Raw genomic sequence first — 18,424 nt, 5'->3', positions numbered from 1 at the left:
TAGCCCTAGACATATCAATAGATGATGCTATACTACTCATGTGATTCAGGACATGGCCAATGGGAAGAAAAGTGGTGCTTCAAGTTATGGCAGATTTTAAAAATGGCTTATTGATACATGCCTCTTAACACTAAAAAGCATTGAGGACTCTAATGACACCATCAAGTGCCATCTATGTAAGAAACATAAATCACCATGTAGAAGGAGGAGGAGGAAGGATATCATAAGACTGAGGAATTTCTGACAAAAAGCAAGCAGTAAGTTTCACAGGGAAAGTCATGCAACAGACTGAAGTAGGAGCTTCATGCACCTAGAGAAAAGTAGGAGATAAGAAACTGGGCAGTTTTAGGTAGGATGCGCATGAGAAAAATATTGCACTTGCTACAGAAACAAAAGAAGATTTGATAATTAATACAGGACATGAATCTGCAACAAAACCACAAGACTCAGAGTCAGTTTGTACAGAAAACAAACACCTACTACAGAGCAGTTGGTAACAGAACACAAAGTGAAATAGATCTGTGACAGATTTATGAAAGCATAGAAAACATGACAACTCACTAGGCTGGAAGAACTGATGACACTTACTACAGCATTAAGAGATCTGGTAAGTACTACTTTTCCTCTACATGATTTTGCAGACAGAATGCATCTGCAAGTGAACAGTCTGCCAACAGAAGTGAGAAAACTGTAAAAGTTATTGAAAGTGGTTTCTGCCAGCAGAACTTACATTGTACAAGCATTTTGCCACTATGCCTAGTCGTATCTCCAAATCAGCATCTAGATCTATACTCCAGATAGTGTGTGGCAGAAGTGCATGGCAGGGGGGTATGTCACACTGTACAGTTATTAGGGTTTTTCCATTCCATTCATGTATGCAGCTTGCAAAGAATGATTGTTTTAATTCCTCTGTGCATGTTGTAATTAATCTAATCTTGTCCTGGAATTAAAGACGAGAATGGCTAGACTGTCTAATATACAACCATCATCTATAAACAAGTTACAAATAGGACAGCTTAATCCCACATGAAGTGCCAGCATATCGCATGAGGCTGAAAGAGTCGCTGAGGAATTGAAGTTAGATGTATTGTGTCTCCAAGAATCTGATACTAATGCAGGAAATGTCCTCAGTGTGCCAATAACTGCCCAGATAGCGACTCAAGGGCAGCAATAATCATATTTAACAAGGCTCAAACAGTGACAAAAATGTCACAGTATTCTTTATAACACTTAATATGTTTGAAAATGTTAACTGGAAAGGAGAGTTGCAGCCTGGTTTCCATGCATTTTCAATTTAGTAATGAGATCAATGAGTATCTGCTAAGAGTAAATGATATTAGTAACCTAGCACAAATTAAACCTCTTGTGTAATCCACAGATGCATATTTGAAGTCAGTATTGTGGCATATCCACCTCACTGATGGCAGTGGAAGGCAACAAGAAGCAGCCATTATGGCACTCAATCTACTGGTATTCAACACACATCACAATCCACCAATTTATGGAGGTAGGGTGGAATGACATGGAGTTATTATAGTATCATACACTATACCACCACTGGAGGTGAAATCCAAGACACAGTAGAGTTACAAAAAATGTTATGGGAAGACCATAGAAGTTGATAAACTTGTGTAATCCTACACAGAAAAATAAATTAGTCACTTAACACTGAGAAATAAAAAAATCTCCAGGACCACATGCAATGCCTGCTGAAGTAATACAAGTCTTACTTGACCAATTAGATATTTACTTGTGTGACATGATCAGTTTTGGGATGTAGCATTAGAACCTATGCCACACAAGTTACGTGACAGTGGTAATGTAAGCAGACTGGTATCATTTTCAGATGACATGCTGTTCACTCTAAGTGGCAGCTCCAAAAAAATTATAGAAGAAACTTTAAGGATGATGTTTAAGTGTCAAAGTGTCTCTAGCACCTCACAAAGCTATGTACCTCCTGCTCCAAGGAAACCTTGTAGGAAACATTAAAAAAATTAAACAACATAATGATTACAGTTGCAGTAACGATATATCTAGGGGTATTCCTGGACAAACGTAGTAACTTTGCACATCATATAGAGTTGGCAGGCAGACAAGGCACAAATGTGATTCGCAAAGTAATGACCATTGCAAGAAGGCAATTTTGGCTTCCTTGAAACAATCAGAGCATATCATCAGTCTATATTGGTATCAGTTGCAGAATATGGTGTGAGTGTTTAGGATTATAGATTTCAGCTAGTGAAGCCAGCCTCATTAAAATGAGAAGAGTTCAACAAGGAGTACTACTACGAGTAATGGGCACCTGCTGCACTACCCTGAATAATGCATAGTTGGTAACAGTAGGAATACGCTCATTGGGATTGGAAATTTAAAAAAAATGGGAGCCCTTTATTGGTTAAAGAAAGGTAATCAAATGGAAGTACAAAGGATACTTGGAACTAAAGCCAGGCAACATACGCTGCAGATTGAGAGAAGCCAAATGATGTCGGGGACCAGCGAATGAAATAGTTTCTCACGAATGTACATTGCGTTAATACAGATTAACGCAGAAGTGTGGATCCTAAGACTTTATTGTGGAATTGTTTGTTATAGTGGAAATGCTGCTGACATGCTGCTCTACATCTAAGGAATCGAGCAAACAATGGCAGTTGACTGCAGTAGTACTAGGGCAGATCCAGGAGCAGAAATAGCGATTTACAGTTTTAAATGTACCAAAATAAATTAACAAAAACAGAACAGATTCTGTAGCATTAATAGTAGTATTGGTAGTTGGTTTATTGCTTAAGGATTTAATTTTAGTTTTGTAGTAGAAGTAGTAGTTTAAGATCATCTGTAAACAACCTTTATTGTCAATTACCAGTTTCAGTAAGCATGGATACCATCTTCATGTCTGTGAATGCATTCATACAATGTGAAATCATACAGTCATAAAATTAAGTATGATAACAAGTGCATTATAATAGCAAACCCATATTACAACATACCACAGTAAAAAGGGTACTACATGTTTCGTATACCAGCTGTACATGTACTCTTTCCAAAACACTGCCAGGCATGTGAGCGACAGAAAGGACGATGCTTAGACATGTGAAGGTTAAAACTGCAGTGTATGGAATAAGTTGCCAAATTCCCAAGTCCCATACCACACACTACTGCTTACTTCATCGCAGCCAGGAGTCTGTTAGACTGGCACATGGTGATGGCCGATAATTGCCGGAAAATTGGCAATTGGCACGAAGAGGTGTCAGTAGTGTATTCATGTATTTCTTACTTTAAAGTATTTATGTATTTTAATTACACCAAAATTCCTGTTCATAAGAAATTCCTGAACACCTTTTTTATAAAAATTATTGTAAAATAGTAATTACAACTTAAGCTAAAAATTATTCTTATTATGTTCACTTGCACAAGTGCACCCATGTACAAGCTACTTTAGAACTTAGTGCAATCTATGCAAACTGATATACAGTAAGTATGAAAATGGTTTGTAGTTTATAAAAATCTGCACCCATAACTGTAAAATTATAAAAATATGCAGAGGTGAGTTACAAGGTGAGCATCCACTGTGTCATTTGAAAAGCGATCTATGCTGTGGATGACAACTTAAGTAATTACCACATACACAAATAATGAAATAATCATAGTGATAGTAGAGAAATGATCTGTGGCTACATTGTGTTTGAGGAATCGACCACTAAAAAATAGAGACTCATTACAATGATGTTAAATGATTACGATGATGTTAAAGCCAATGGGTTGATGACATGCTAAATACAAAAAACATAAAAAATCTCTAGACAGTTAACAAATTAAATTCACGTTTAAAGTGCATGACATCCCCATGAAACGCACATTTACTATGTTCTGTTAAGGTTATCTTCCCACTTTTTTCTGTGCCAACCAATCAGTATGGAAATTGTGGACAATGAAGATAAATCCAGCCCATGGGAAGAAACCGTTAACAGAACACAGTAAATGAGCATTTTTTGGGGGTGTCAGGTGTCTTACACATGAATTTAATTTGTTCACCACAGAGTGTTTTTATGATTTTCATATTTAACATGTTGTTAACTCACTGACTTTGGCCTATCCATTAACATCATTATGGTGAGTCTATTTTTTAGTTTTAGACCCCTGGAATACCACTATCGCTGTGATTATTTTATTATTTGCATACAGAAGCCCACCTCGTAACTTGCTTCTGCATATTTTCACAATTTTACAATTATGTCAGTAGATTTTTATAAACTACAAAATATTGTCATACAGTAACTTATTGTTTATCGGTTTGTGGTAATTGCATCAAGTTGTAAAGCAACTTTTACATCAGCATACTTGTGCAAGTATATACAATAAGAATGAGTTTTAGCTTCAGTTTTAATGATTATTTTATAATCATTAAAAAAAGTGTTTACGAATCTTATTAACACATAACAGAAATTGTGTTGTAACTAAAATACATAAATAATTTAAAGTATGAAATACATTAACACACTCGTGACACCTCTTAGTGCTGAATAAAATCTTGGTTTTCAAGCAGCGTCAACTGCAAATAAAATTCTCAAGCTTTTGATGGCTAGCTCTACCATTGTCGTCAGGAGTAAAACTGCCACGGCTGGCAATATTTCCCACTTATATACCTATGATTATGGCTGCTAGCATCAATCAGAGAGGGCCAAAACGACACGTGCGCGGAATGTGAGTTGGGCAGCTCACAGCAGCTCTGGCCTGCTGCAGGACCGAGTGACATTTGGTTGCGTGAGGGGCTGGCACCATGTTTCAAACTGCCACTCCCACCTCCCTATAAGCATTATGCGGGCTGGCACCATGTTTGAAACTGCCACTCCCTCCTCCCTATAAGCATTATGCATCTGCTGTTGCTTCCTTCTGATGGCAGATGCTTAACGTTTGTAGGGAAGTGGTAGCAGCAGTTTCAAACGTGGCAAAAGCCCCTCACGCCACCTGACATCACTCGGTCCGTTGGCAGGCCGGAGTTGCTATGAGCTGCCCAACTCACCTTCCGCACACGCATTGTTTTGGCCCTCCCTCATTGGTGCCAGTGGCTTTAACCATAAGTATGTAAGCAGGAAATAGTGCCAGCCCTGGCAGTCAGTAGTTTAACTCCTGACAACGATGGTGGATCTAGCCATCGAAAGCTCAAGAATTTTGTTGAAATTGTCACAGCTTTAAAACCAAGAAGATTTTATTCAGTCATACCACCGCAAAAGACACCTCTTAGTGACAACTTTCAATTTTCCTGCAAGTACTGCCCACCACCTACCAGTCTAATGGTGCCCCAGCTGCAATGCAATACACAGTAGTGAGTAGTATGGGACATGAGAATTTGGTAAATTACTTTGTATATTGCGGTTTTAACCTTGACTTGCTGATGCATTGTGCATCTCATCCCTCACATACCCGCAATGTTTGAGAAAGAGTACTTGTATAGTTGGTATAGGAAGTATGTAATAACCTTTTATCAAGGTATATTTTAACACAGTTTTGCTATTATAATGCACTTGTTATTACATTTAATTTTATCATTGTACAGTCTGACATTGTATGAATGCATTCGCAGATCTGAAGATAGTAACTATGCTTACCAAAACCGGTAATTGACAATAAAGATTATTTAGAAGCGATCTTGGCTAAGAAGTTCACCTTGTCTCAAGTAATTAAACAGATTGCCCCATACCACTCAAGATAAGTAAACTAATGAAGTAATTGTAGTATTAGAATTTCTGTAGTATTAGTTTTTTTAAATTAAACATTAGGAATAAATAAGTAATATATAAATTTATTATTATCCAAAGAAAATGTGATTTGTATGGTCTATTTTAGCTTCTCAGATAACTGGCTATAACTGAATGAATAACATAAATACTGATGCACCTTAATACACCTACATCCAGTGGAGTCACTGTGAGCTGTGAACAACACAAACTCTGAGAAACTCTGGTCAGCAGGTGTAGGTGGAAGGGGGGGGGGGGGCAGAGAGAGAGAGAGAGAGAGAGAGAGAGAGAGAGAGAGAGAGAGAGAGAGAGAGAGAATTCATCAACTTCCATTCAGGGGCCCTGTATCCACCAACTAGTCTCACTACTTTGGTCAGAAATCACTGCAGAATAAACTACCAGTGTAAAAACTTGTGTGCTATCATGCCAATCCATGTTTTCGTCTACCTTGTACTAAGTTTTTGACTATTGGCATTACTTCGATTTGAAAACATTTCTGTCTACTTTAATAAGATGACTTACCCCATTAAATTCATTTCCAAGCTGAGGCATCCGGACACCAGGACGAGGTCCTGCAGGGTAGCGAGGGCCCATGAATGGCTGTAACAAATAAAGGAACTCTTGGCAACGCAGTCTCCAAGCACAATAAATTTTGAATGGTTTTTGAAACAGCAATCTGCTTCAGTGCTTATCCCTGAAATCAACAATTATTTTTAACAAAAGTGTAATATTTTGATGTAGCAACATCCCAGAAACAAAATATAAAAACATAGCTGCAAGCATCACAGAAATTAGTGCTATTATACTTTATTTCTAACTTACTTACATATGCTTGGAAAGTACAAGAACACGTTCTTCAAATAGTGCTACTTCAGTTTATAATTCCAACTGACACTAATACAACAGCAAAACTGTTTCATTTTGGCTAAATAATGTTTTTTTCCAAAAATAAATTTATGCACTATATTTGAGTCTAAAATTTTTCAAGATAAAAATATCTTTCAGACCACAACATCAAGTCACACAGTTTTATGGGGAAAAAAATCTGCATTGGGTGAGAAAGGTACCATAGCATTACATTTACCAAACAGATCAGCTAAGATTTTTGTAGTTTTGTTTTTTAGTTCACTAATTAACTTTTTAATTTGCTCATACCAGAAACTGTTTATACACCAGATTACTAAATTTGTACACAGCAACTGATGGTTCAAATGGCTCTGAGCACTATGGGACTTAACATCTGAGGTCATCAGTCCCCTAGAACTACTTAAACTTAACTAACTTAAGGACATCACACATATCCATGCCCAAGGCAGGATTCGCACCTGTGACTGTAGCGGTGAGCGCCTAGAACCGCTCAGCCACAGAAACAGAGTACATATATCAGACGTAAGAGCATAAATGAAAACAGAGTGTTTAAATGAAAAGAACTGCTCAGTCTACACAAAAGGCAGAAAAAGTTTTGCACCACACTCATGACTTACACTGTAAGAGTTTATCTCAAACTTTTTTCTTAATACTCTTAATCACAGGAAATCACCGAATATGGTAAACCATGCAATGAAAGTAAAAGTAAATATCTATTTTCATTGCAGATCAGTAGAGTACACTGTGTCATTGTGGCCTGTGTACACAGGTTCAACAAGCCTCCAAGCTTAGATAATGTTCTCACTGTCACCTTATTGCAATAATAGGTTTCCAGCACAAGAAAAAAGATCTCAATGGTTGCCCACATTCAACAACACCAGTTGCTGATTACTACCAATTATGGCTTATAGGTAACCCCTAGCAGAAAGAAACAGAAATGTGCACAATCTTGTGTCAACCCAGACAGTCTCCAAATGATCAATATGATCTCTAGGCATCCATTGTGAAGTACAGTACCAACTGCCTGTTCTTTGCTGCATTACCCTGCTCCCCAGCCTAAGTCATGTCTTGGGTCAGTACCAGTCTTTTACCTGACTGAGTGTAATTTGAGAGTCAAGCAGTATTGAAACAGGATACTTGAACCTATTGTCCACCCCTACAGTCAACATTTTGGCAATGGATTAATCTTTTAAAACAAAGCAGGCACATACTACATACACCTTGTGAGAATCTTCCTCCTAAAGGCAACCAAATGGTACGACCAATGGTAACATGGTACTTTATGTTAACCAGCAGCAGATCTTGACTTCATAGATGTGTAGGGCTATGCTCTTTGAACAGATTACCTTTACTTTGGTTATCGTTTTGTTAACATATCACAGTGAAGTTGTCCCACACACACACACACACACACACACACACACACACACACACACACACACACAAACTGCAAGAATGCAATCCTCAAACTATGGCTAAGGAAGCAGCCAAATGCATATATGCAAATAGTCAGAATGTTATTGTGCACAAATTTGAATAATGTGTAAGGCATTATTGTGATAAAGACATTCCATGTCATAAAAGTAATCATGATTAAGATTTATGCAAGATTTACCTAATCCATTCTTACTAACTATGCCAACCTCAATGACAGTGCCCAGCTTCCAGCAAAGAAATTTACAAAATATGTCACTAAACATTACATAAAACAATCTAATCATACTCCTTTCTCGTATTACAAGAAAAGTGAGAACTGGTAAACACGGTGAGTTGAGTGTGAAGAAACAAATCTTGTTTGGTGAAAAACTAACGGCCAATTCCACTTTACACAGCCACTTATTCCGTTTCACCAATACAATATATTTCAATTTTATGAATGTACTCCACATCCTGCATAAAAACATACTGTTATATTATGTTTCCTCTTGATGACATCTACTGTAAATTCATAATTAATTAACCAGAATTCAACACTGATAGTCTCCTAATACGCCAATAGAAAAATTACGGATTGACATACACAAATAATTTGATCATTTATTTACAGATGTGGAATACTACACAGATGCACTCACGCAGTAATTTCCTTTATCACTTCAACACATACACAACATATTTGTGCGATTAAAGTAGTTTTTTATAAATTACAGAAACACCACAAAAGTAGTAACAACTGAAAAACTACTGTGTCTGCAGTATCCAAAGCCTCCACCTCTGACCATGGCTACCCCCGTACACATATGGAGCAACAAGCTGGTTGTGCTCCTGCTCTGCAGGGGACACTCCCTCAGCACATCCAGATATCAACAGTTCAGCAGGCACAGTGTATCAAGCACAACAAGGTGGATTAATTCCTAAACATGTGATTCTTTTTTGAAGTACAACTCCAGCTGGCACCACAGAAATTTGTAGCACTAGCTTCATCATTCACCAGAAGAGGTGCCAGCCACAAGACCAGTGGCGCACACATTCCTGACAACAGCACCACAATCTACAGTACTACTTCATTTTTGCAAATTATATGCTATGCAAGAATCAAGCAAATATCACTACAATGCGTGTGTATTTAGGAAGGCCACTCTCAACCAGTTCAGTTCACTAAGCCAGGGCAAACAGTTGCAATGCAGAACAATCACCAGGATCTACTCCTCACAGTTCCAGCAGCTGTCCAATATGGAAGGCGCTCACTGTAGGCACTACAAGCAGCCAACTGTCTGCCAGGAAACTTCGTCTCCCCCCAACATAGCCTCATGTGTGACCAGTGCTCCGAAACTGGTATTCTTGTATGATACTTAGACTCAACTGTGCTCAGTAGTTGCCATCATTATACAAAGGAATAGATTCTGATCTTTCATCAGTAAGTGCCAGTGCTTAATCAACTTGGGATTTATTATCCTGACTGTAAACAAATTCAGTTACTCCAGTCATTGTGATCCCTTCTGTGGAATTTCTTCTCTTTCAAGCATTTGTACATGGACAGAGACTAAATATTAATGTTTATCAAGCATTTAAGTTGTGGTACAATTTGTTTGTTATTGTGTGACACTGGTAGTCAAGAGTTGTATCTTGCATTTTTGGATTGAAATAAAAATAAATGCTAATTGCACACAACCTCAGACAATCAGTTATTGAGTGTGTGCTATTAAGTAGGACACATCTGTATCAATTTGATAGAACTTAGTCACAAGTTAGCATAAATGACATGGCATAAACATAACATGAAAAGAACTCAAGCAGTAAATGTCTGTCTAATTGTAGAAAATGTTTAGGGAAAAAAAACCGGAGTATAAATAGTCCATTAAATTTCAGGCATGCAGCCATGCAAACAAAATTTCTTCCACTGATATTTTGGTCACATATCTTCCGACCATCCTCAGAGTGAGTCACAAGACTGCTGACAAGGTGCCAAGCGCAGCCTTATATACTCCACCATGGTGGTACTGCACTTACGGGTCACAGACGCTGGTCACCGGCAAAGAGATACGCTTACACATGCGCCGCCTGTGGTGAAGGTGTACAAACATTCAATTCTCTTATCAATGTATGTTCGGTGGCAGTGACACCATTATGACTTCTCTGCAGTTTCATTACCCCATGATCCAGATTCCATGCTTTGTCCAAATTAAAACCATTATCTCTATTTATTAAATTATTAGCTAATCTAATGTCTATAGCTTCCTTGAAGAAAGAATCCCAAAAGGAAGAGGTGAATGTTACAGTCTATCACTGTAGTTCATGGAATTCCCGGTATCAATACAATGTTCAGCCACAGCTGACTTGTCTGGCTGTGATAAGCGTGTGTATCTTTGATGTTCCACACGTCTCTAATGAACAGTGCACATTGTTTGACCTGCAGATAACTTCTCACAATTTTTGCAAGGAATCTGATACACACCTGCCTTACGAAGCAATAAATTGTCTTTTACAGAGCCAAATAAACCTGCTACCTTTGTGGGAGGCTGGAAGACCACCTTAACACAGTGTTTCTCAAGAATACGGCCTATCTTTGAGGAAACAGCACCCACATAGGGCAAAAATACACTTGACTTGAAGGAATTACTATCTTCTTCCCTATCACATACCTGCACTTTAGGTTTTATATTGAACGCTTTACGAATTTCTTGCGGAGAAAATCCTCTTGAGGAATGTGAGCTCTTCTTGTAAATTATCTTCATCGGATATATAGTGTGCCCTATGCACTAAGGTCTTAAGGACACCTATGGTCTGTCAAGGAATGTAAATATAGATTTTTAAGAGCTGCTTTATGATATACGGCATGTCCTAATGTGCCATCAACTTTACGGCGAACAACAACATCCAAAAAGGGGAGACAGCTGTCCTTTTCTATTTCCATAGCAAATTTGATACTAGCATGGATAGAATTCAGATGCTCAAGAAATCAATGTAATTCATCTGTCTCTTGTGGCCATACTACACACGCTTATCACATCCAGACAAGTCAGCTGTGGCCGAACATTGTATTGATACAGGGCATTCCATGAACTACACTGATGTGAAAATTTTAACATTTACCTGGTCCTTTTGAGATTCTGTCTTCAAGGAAGCTTCAGAGATTAGATTAGCTAATATTTTAATAAATAGAGATAATGGTTGTAATTTGGACAAAGCATGGAATCCATATCTTGGGGTAATTAAACTGCATAGAAGTCATCATGGTGTCATTGCCGCCGAACATACATCGATAAGCAAATCTGATGTTTGTACGCCTTCACCACAGGCAGCATGTGTGTAAGCATATCTGTTTGCCACCAACCAGCGTCTGTGACCCGCATGCGCAGTACCGCCACGATGGGGCTTTTAAGGCTGCGCTTGACACCTTGTCGTCAGTCTTGGGACTCACTCTGAGGACAGAAGGACAATACACGGCCAAAATACCAGTGGAAGAAATTTTATTTGTGTGGCTGCATGCCCAAAATTTAACGGACTACATTATGCCGTGAGAAGTTGAAAATGTACAGGAGTATAAATGCTGTACAACCCATTTGCCTAGTGATCAATGTATGAAGGGCAGGACGAGGGAGTGTTAATGTGCCAACAGTCATAGGCAAGAGACTGTATGTACTACGTGCATGGTAGGTCAAACTAGAGTTCACTACAGAATACTATTAGTGGTGCCAAAGTGAAACATTCTCAGTTCAGTAAAAAGACTGTGTCCATATGATTACCTCCTTTTCATTACATTGGTACATGTTTCATGAAAACTAAACTTCAGCTCTACAGGCAAAACAGTTTTGTTTCTATTGATTTTTAACTGTAACTGTGTGGTTTCATTTGAAGTAGATTAACTGAAATACAAAGCCATAATAAAATTCTTTGTTTCACATGATTTGCATCAACATAAATATTTCTTGGAAGGTTTTGGATTATGCACTCCTACTTTATGAACAAATAAAAATTGGGCAGCTGTGATCAAAATGTGATTATACTTTATTTGCACAAAGGACATTGAATTACAACAACAAATGAACACACAAGAAAGCATACAATATGTCTGAAATAGCTTTCTTCAGGACAATGAAAGGGTATCTTATACCCACAAAATCATGAAATCCTAAGAACAATTGTTACATACAACTCACTAATTTGCTACCATCTGACTACTGTCTGTCACCACATTTAAAGAAATTTAGAGGCAGAAAAATGTTCTGAATTCACTGAAGATGTTCTAGTAGCCAGAAATGGATATTTTGTACCCTTACATAATCACACTACTGATAATGAGTCTGCTCACTATAAAAACAATGAACAAAGTACACGACCTCAATTTCTCGTTACCAACTGACATGAGAAAGACATTAGCATTTGCTCTATGAATATTTGAAAGAGCAACGTAGTAAGAAATGGAGGGGAGGATTACCTGCTAAAATATCTACTGCTGATTTAGAAAGAGGTCGGTGCAATGTAAAAAAAAGTTGGCACATCTTTTATATAAGAATCACAATCTCCCAACATCAGGCCACAAAAGTTTTATTTTACTTACTGCAGGAATAGTAATTACTGCAAAATATGTGGCCATACATACTGTTCATGTAAGTGTTTTATTGGAATTCAAAACACTGGTGCTTCCGACTTAGCAGCATATGGCATACACTCTTACTTGATCCTTTGTCAATGATACTAAAAGTAAGTATACTTGCACCTCTCAACACAAGCAATTTTTGTTTCAATGAATACCAGAACACTTGCTATCCTGCATTACATACTTGTCAAACACATTATACATCACAAGCAGAATAATACCAAGAATCATTACTGGAACATGTGATGCAATCATTTATCATCTATACAAGCCTCAATGAAAGTGAAATCCAGCACAAACACATTTCTTTACAGTCTTTACAGTACTCATCTTATGGGATTCAGCTCAGTATATTGAGTTACCTTAGGGGCCACTCAATCTTCTGCTGTGTGAGATTTTCTACATGACTGAGTGGTGGTGTGCTACATGAAGTCTTCCTATGTCTTTAAATGTACACACAAACCACTTCCTCATACACGGAAACCGCCTTTACCAAAAGTATCAATTTCACAGATGTTTGATAGCTATCAACCCACTTCTGTTACATCAAAAGATGACCAACTTCAATTACAAATGAATATGACATGTGATATACTCTCAAGTATTTTAGGCATAGCAGAAAGATGACAGAAGTTGTCCAAGAATGGCATGTGTTGAGCAGATTGTACCTGCTCAGACAGCCAACAAATGTATATGGTTGGCAAACCTTTCTTTGTTGCAGTCACACAACAGGGATGACATTATGCCAGTATGATGTAGATGTTTCCAATTGCAGCAGTTGTTGCCTGAAAGTATGTTCTAGTGTTCTTGAATCTTTTGGAGCATTGTCATTTCTGACACCAGAACTTAGTCATCAGCACCAGTTTAATTATAGTGTAATATCTGTATTTGTATTTGAAACGCTCTTGCCATTTTGTGTTCCACTTTTCTTGGAATACCAGTTCAAGGATGTTAAAGACATCTGTGGTAGGTACTCTTCTATGTTCCTTCTCTCTTTTGTAAGTAGCTGCAGTAGCTGGCTTGTCGGCTGTTTCATTTCCCAGAATACCACAGTGAGCTTTTTATGCAGCACCCTAACACTAGCTGTGAGCTCTGGTATCAAGTTTGCAATGTCATTTGTCACTAGATGATTGCTCCATCCACTGTAGAGGTATCTCTGTTATTTCAGTGCTGACCTGGAATTGTAGGAAGTAACAATCTGATCATCTAGATACTTATCAGCATTCAGGGACTGTCATTGTACAACCATAATTTCAGCTGTTAATCTTTATGTCCTTAAATAGCAAGAATTTCTAATCCCTGTGACACACAGTAGCCAATCATCTCTCCCTTCCAAGGGCTTCACAAAGGGTGGACTGTAATTATACTTGAGTTGAGGTATTTTTTAATAGCAACAAATCCCCACCACCAGCAAATTTAGAGCCCTGATATATTATTTGCTAAATAATGCCAAATGACACATTTTCATTACAAATTATCTTCTAGTTCTACTAAAACTAAAAGGATTCACAATTGAACACCTGCCTCTCTTCATCTGAGGCTTGGTATGCATCCAACCTGTCAAGGGCTCTTCATCACAGTTCCTTCAGTAAATGACCTCTATATGCCAGATGTCTTCTCCCACTCTCATGTCACTAACAGCCATCATACTTCCAAATATATGGTTGTCTGCTATGTAAGGATTGCAGTGCCACTGCTTTTGATGTGTACATTTTGTGCTCCACTGCTGCACTAATAACACAGTTAATTGTATGTAAAATGCTATGCTGATTCATAATATTTTTCTAAATTAATGGAAACATGTGAATTTTATACAATCACACTTCTTTAAGTAACAACTACTATCAACAGGCTTCTCTCCCCCACCTCACTCACCTCTACTAATGGCAGAATTTAGAACTACCAATCCTCATAACCCAGAAATGGGTCTGCCCAGGGAGTACACTGTTTTTATTTTCACTACCAGTGTAATGTTTTTCAGCTGAAGATATCATTAGAATTTTTTATGGAAGGAGGCCTTGAGAAACTAGTCAACTATTTTCACAAATGGTTGAGTATCAGACACATACATGCTGAGCCCTCACTAAGTGACCAAGGATGCACGAGTGGTTACTGGAATCCTATTGCCAAAAACAAAGGGAATGTATGCTTCTAACAGACATCACTATTCTAACAGCAAAGTTAATAGTCAGCCTATAAGGTTTCTACTATGCTTACCACCACGTGGAAACAGTACAGCAAGGATTTTTTTGTTTACAGTTATCATATAATGCCAATGTTTACTCCAGAAATTGACTCATTTTTGAGAAAATAATATTTTTGGCATGAATGTGAATTTACACTAACTGTAGATGAGAAACTAACTGCTTGCTCAAGTATATTTATCAATCTACCAATAGATAATACACAACTTGATACACTATATACAAGACAACCAGCCATTTTTAAAGACTTTTATCATTACAATACATGAATTAGTCTAAGAATTTTCTTCTTTATCAAAAGTAATCTACATTTGAATCATTTCATATCTTTAGCTAACACAAAAGTGCTTGAAAAGAATCACTCTAATCCTTTTATGGAACTACATCCAAAATTACAGACTACTACTTTGGGTTTCCTGAGTAGCATCATAACTGCCTACTTTCAGACTGAACTTCAAGTCAGTAACCAGAAATCCGCTGTCATCAAGGCAGCTGAGTATGCAGAAAGATCAAAGATTTTGATTACTTTCCCGGCCAACATATCCCATGAATACATTTGCTCTGTGATCTTATGTATTGTTTTAGAATAAGCAGTAACCCTCCTCTGAACTTTTAACTCCAATTCAAAAGATTCCCACTTCAAATGATTGTGAACACAAAAATAATTATCAGAATTCAGTTTCTTTTTATCTTCATAGAAACTTCGTATGACCAATGTCTTTACAATTGAACAAGCATTTGGCAGCATTTTTCTTGCATCTTTTGCACACCCATTTTCTATGATTCCCTTTTTTTTGGCTCATACACATTGCACTGCTGTTTTGTGGGTGACTCATAATGGAGAGACCATTTCTTGTCCCTATTTACAATCAACTTTTAAGATTTTTCCACTTTGTCTTGAAATGGTCCATTCTTAAACTTTTTGATTACATTAGCAAAAAACTATACACAGGTATAAAAATTTTGTTGACACTACTTAGAGAATTACCACACGCGCGCACACAGTATACACTAGCACCCCACCACCCAACCAATGATGAAATGATGAGAGGGATTGCATTTGAATGACTGACATTTCAGTAAGTTCTGATGTGGCCTCTCTTCACTTGCATTTGCACAGATTGTTATGGTTAACAGAGGTCCCTATTAAAACATATGTTGACTTCCATTTACTTTTTATTCATTAAACAATACTATGAACAGATGGATGGAGTTGTGATGACGATTTGTTTGCGGAAGACTTTGAGGAACATGCTTTGGAGCCAGTGGCATTAAAACTTGTGTGTTTTTTTCAAATATACAGAAGATACTTTTGTTGTCTGACCTCATGGTTGTGATTTAAATGGCTTTTTAGAACATCTGAATTCAATCCGCCCAAACAGCCATTTCACAATGGAGATGAAAAAGTATGGTATCCTTCCCTTCCTTGATGTGCTAGCGAGGAAGAAGTTAGATGGTACACTGGGATACAGTCTTTATAGAAAGCCAACTTACACAGACTGATATCTACAGGCTAACAGTCGTCATCACTATCCAGATCAGCATGAAGCAGTACTTCATACCTTGGTTCACACAGGGCCCACATCATGTGCGAGATTTTCAGCTGCATTAGCCCATCTCAACGTCATCTTTCGTCAGAATGGTTGTAGTGAAAGACAGATCAGATGTGCATTGCACTACTGACTTACTGTGCACCGAGGGAGAGATGATAATACCACGGTGGCACCAATGACTATGGCCATTTTGCATTACACAGGAATGATTTCCAAAAGGGCTGAAATATGATATGAAATACATTTTCTGATCACCATCCATGATAGGGCCCTCTTAGGAACCATGAAGGATGATCTTTGTTTGTGTACAGTGGGTGTCTATCACATTTATTGTGCCTGTAGAATGTCATTTATTGCCCATCAGGACCATAGAGGACAAGTGTATTGAGCATGTGTGTCACACATGCTTGCAACAGCTGAGCAAATCTACTACTGCAGACCATTACCTTGTTACCAATCATACTATCGAATGTAACATGGAGATTCTTGCATGCCCTGCCAGCTACTGGGATGGTGTTATTAACGAAGCAGTTGAAATAAAACTAGCAAGTGACCTTATAAAGAAAGAGTGACATTTATATTAAATTGTGAATAGAATCTTGCTCTCTCCCATGTCAAGAAACAGAGGAATGAAGTTAATGCTACCTTACCAGTTGGTTATTAATTTTCACTATCTGTAACTTCTGAGGCTAATCATCTTTAGTTACGTGGTGGTGCTAACATTTCCAATGTGTGTGTGTGGGGGGGGGGGGGGGGGGGGCGCACGAGCACTTTTGTTTGTTGGGGACGTGAGGGAATGTAACTTGAGTAGCAGCAATCAATCATGAAGAACTGTCTCCATTAATGTGAATTTGATATGACACATACGTAAACACTCTTGCACTAGTAGTTCGGAATTTGTAAATTTCACAAACAGTTTTACTGAAGTGAAAAAAATGTGCATTAAAATATTCTTTTTAAGGAAGATTGTAACAATAGGTCTAGGCCTCTGTTTCTTAACAAAGAAATTTGACCTGCAACATATGACACTATTTAGTATGTGGAAAAATAAGCAACTATAGTATCCTGACTCCCAAAGCTATGCAAAACACCAGTATAATTCTAACAACCTTTCCTCACTATGGTCCTGAGATGTCATCTAACAGTGTGTGTAGTGTGTGCAGCGACTGGAAGTGATACATGAATAAAGAGGGTAGCACACACTTTTTACATTATTAAGTAACTTCTCTGCAAAACTATTGTCCACTGGGTATAAACCAAATGAGGTAACACTGTTTTAAACAGACTGGCCTGGTATTCAGGAGGTTGGAGGCTCCAGTCTCCATCCAGTTACACTGATTTTCTGTGGTTTCTGTAAATTACTTCCGTCAAATGCCAGAATGGTTCCTACAATAAGGCCACATCCAACTGTATGTCCCACTGTAGTTAAACCACACCCGTAACTATGTAAATGGTTGCAGTTACGTTATTTCAAAATATCATTTGTAAATACTATTGCTAAACAAACTGCAACTTGTTTCCTCCTCAATGGTGAACATCCTACACTAATGGAGCTACAATGAGTCCAATACAATGGCTTCCCAAGAAGAAGAGTAACATGCAACACCATTTCTAACAGACTGAGTTGAAGGCAATTTAAGGTGTACATCTTAAGGGTAAGTACTGACTAGTGTTTCTGTCTCTTTATGTGTAACATATTTTTTATTCAGAAACAAAACACCAGTTTACTGAATTACAAGACTATTCATTCGAGTTTTGCATATTACCTACCTATCCGAAACTTGAAATAAAAGCTTCAATTGCACAAATCAAACCATTTCCAAAATTTTGGTTCTGTGTTTTCAAGTTTACAGAAACAGATGGAGAATACTTAGAAAAAGAGCACATGCAGCACTGATATTCTGTGCCTCTGATGCATTGTTACCACAGGGAAATAGTTCATCTGCACAAACAAAGGTAGTGTCACCACCTAAAAATCACAATTTTGGAACTGTATGAAAGTTTTTTAGTCCTGGAATATGGATAAAA

At 37.7% G+C, this 18,424-nt stretch overlaps 1 protein-coding gene across 1 annotated transcript in view; it reads right to left on the bottom strand.

Annotated features, from left to right (window-relative positions):
• The window catches only part of LOC126183219 (single-stranded DNA-binding protein 3-like), a 346,891-nt gene that overhangs the window by 46,701 nt on the left and 281,766 nt on the right, over positions 1-18,424 (bottom strand). The window contains 1 exon segment of the mRNA XM_049925001.1: positions 6,255-6,332. Coding sequence (XP_049780958.1) covers positions 6,255-6,332 — 78 coding nt within the window.

This window comes from Schistocerca cancellata, chromosome 4 (assembly GCF_023864275.1).
Source record: "Schistocerca cancellata isolate TAMUIC-IGC-003103 chromosome 4, iqSchCanc2.1, whole genome shotgun sequence".
NCBI lineage: Eukaryota > Metazoa > Arthropoda > Insecta > Orthoptera > Acrididae > Schistocerca > Schistocerca cancellata.
The sequence above is the reverse complement of the archived record's forward strand: the minus strand, read 5'-3'. Positions and strand labels throughout refer to the sequence as shown.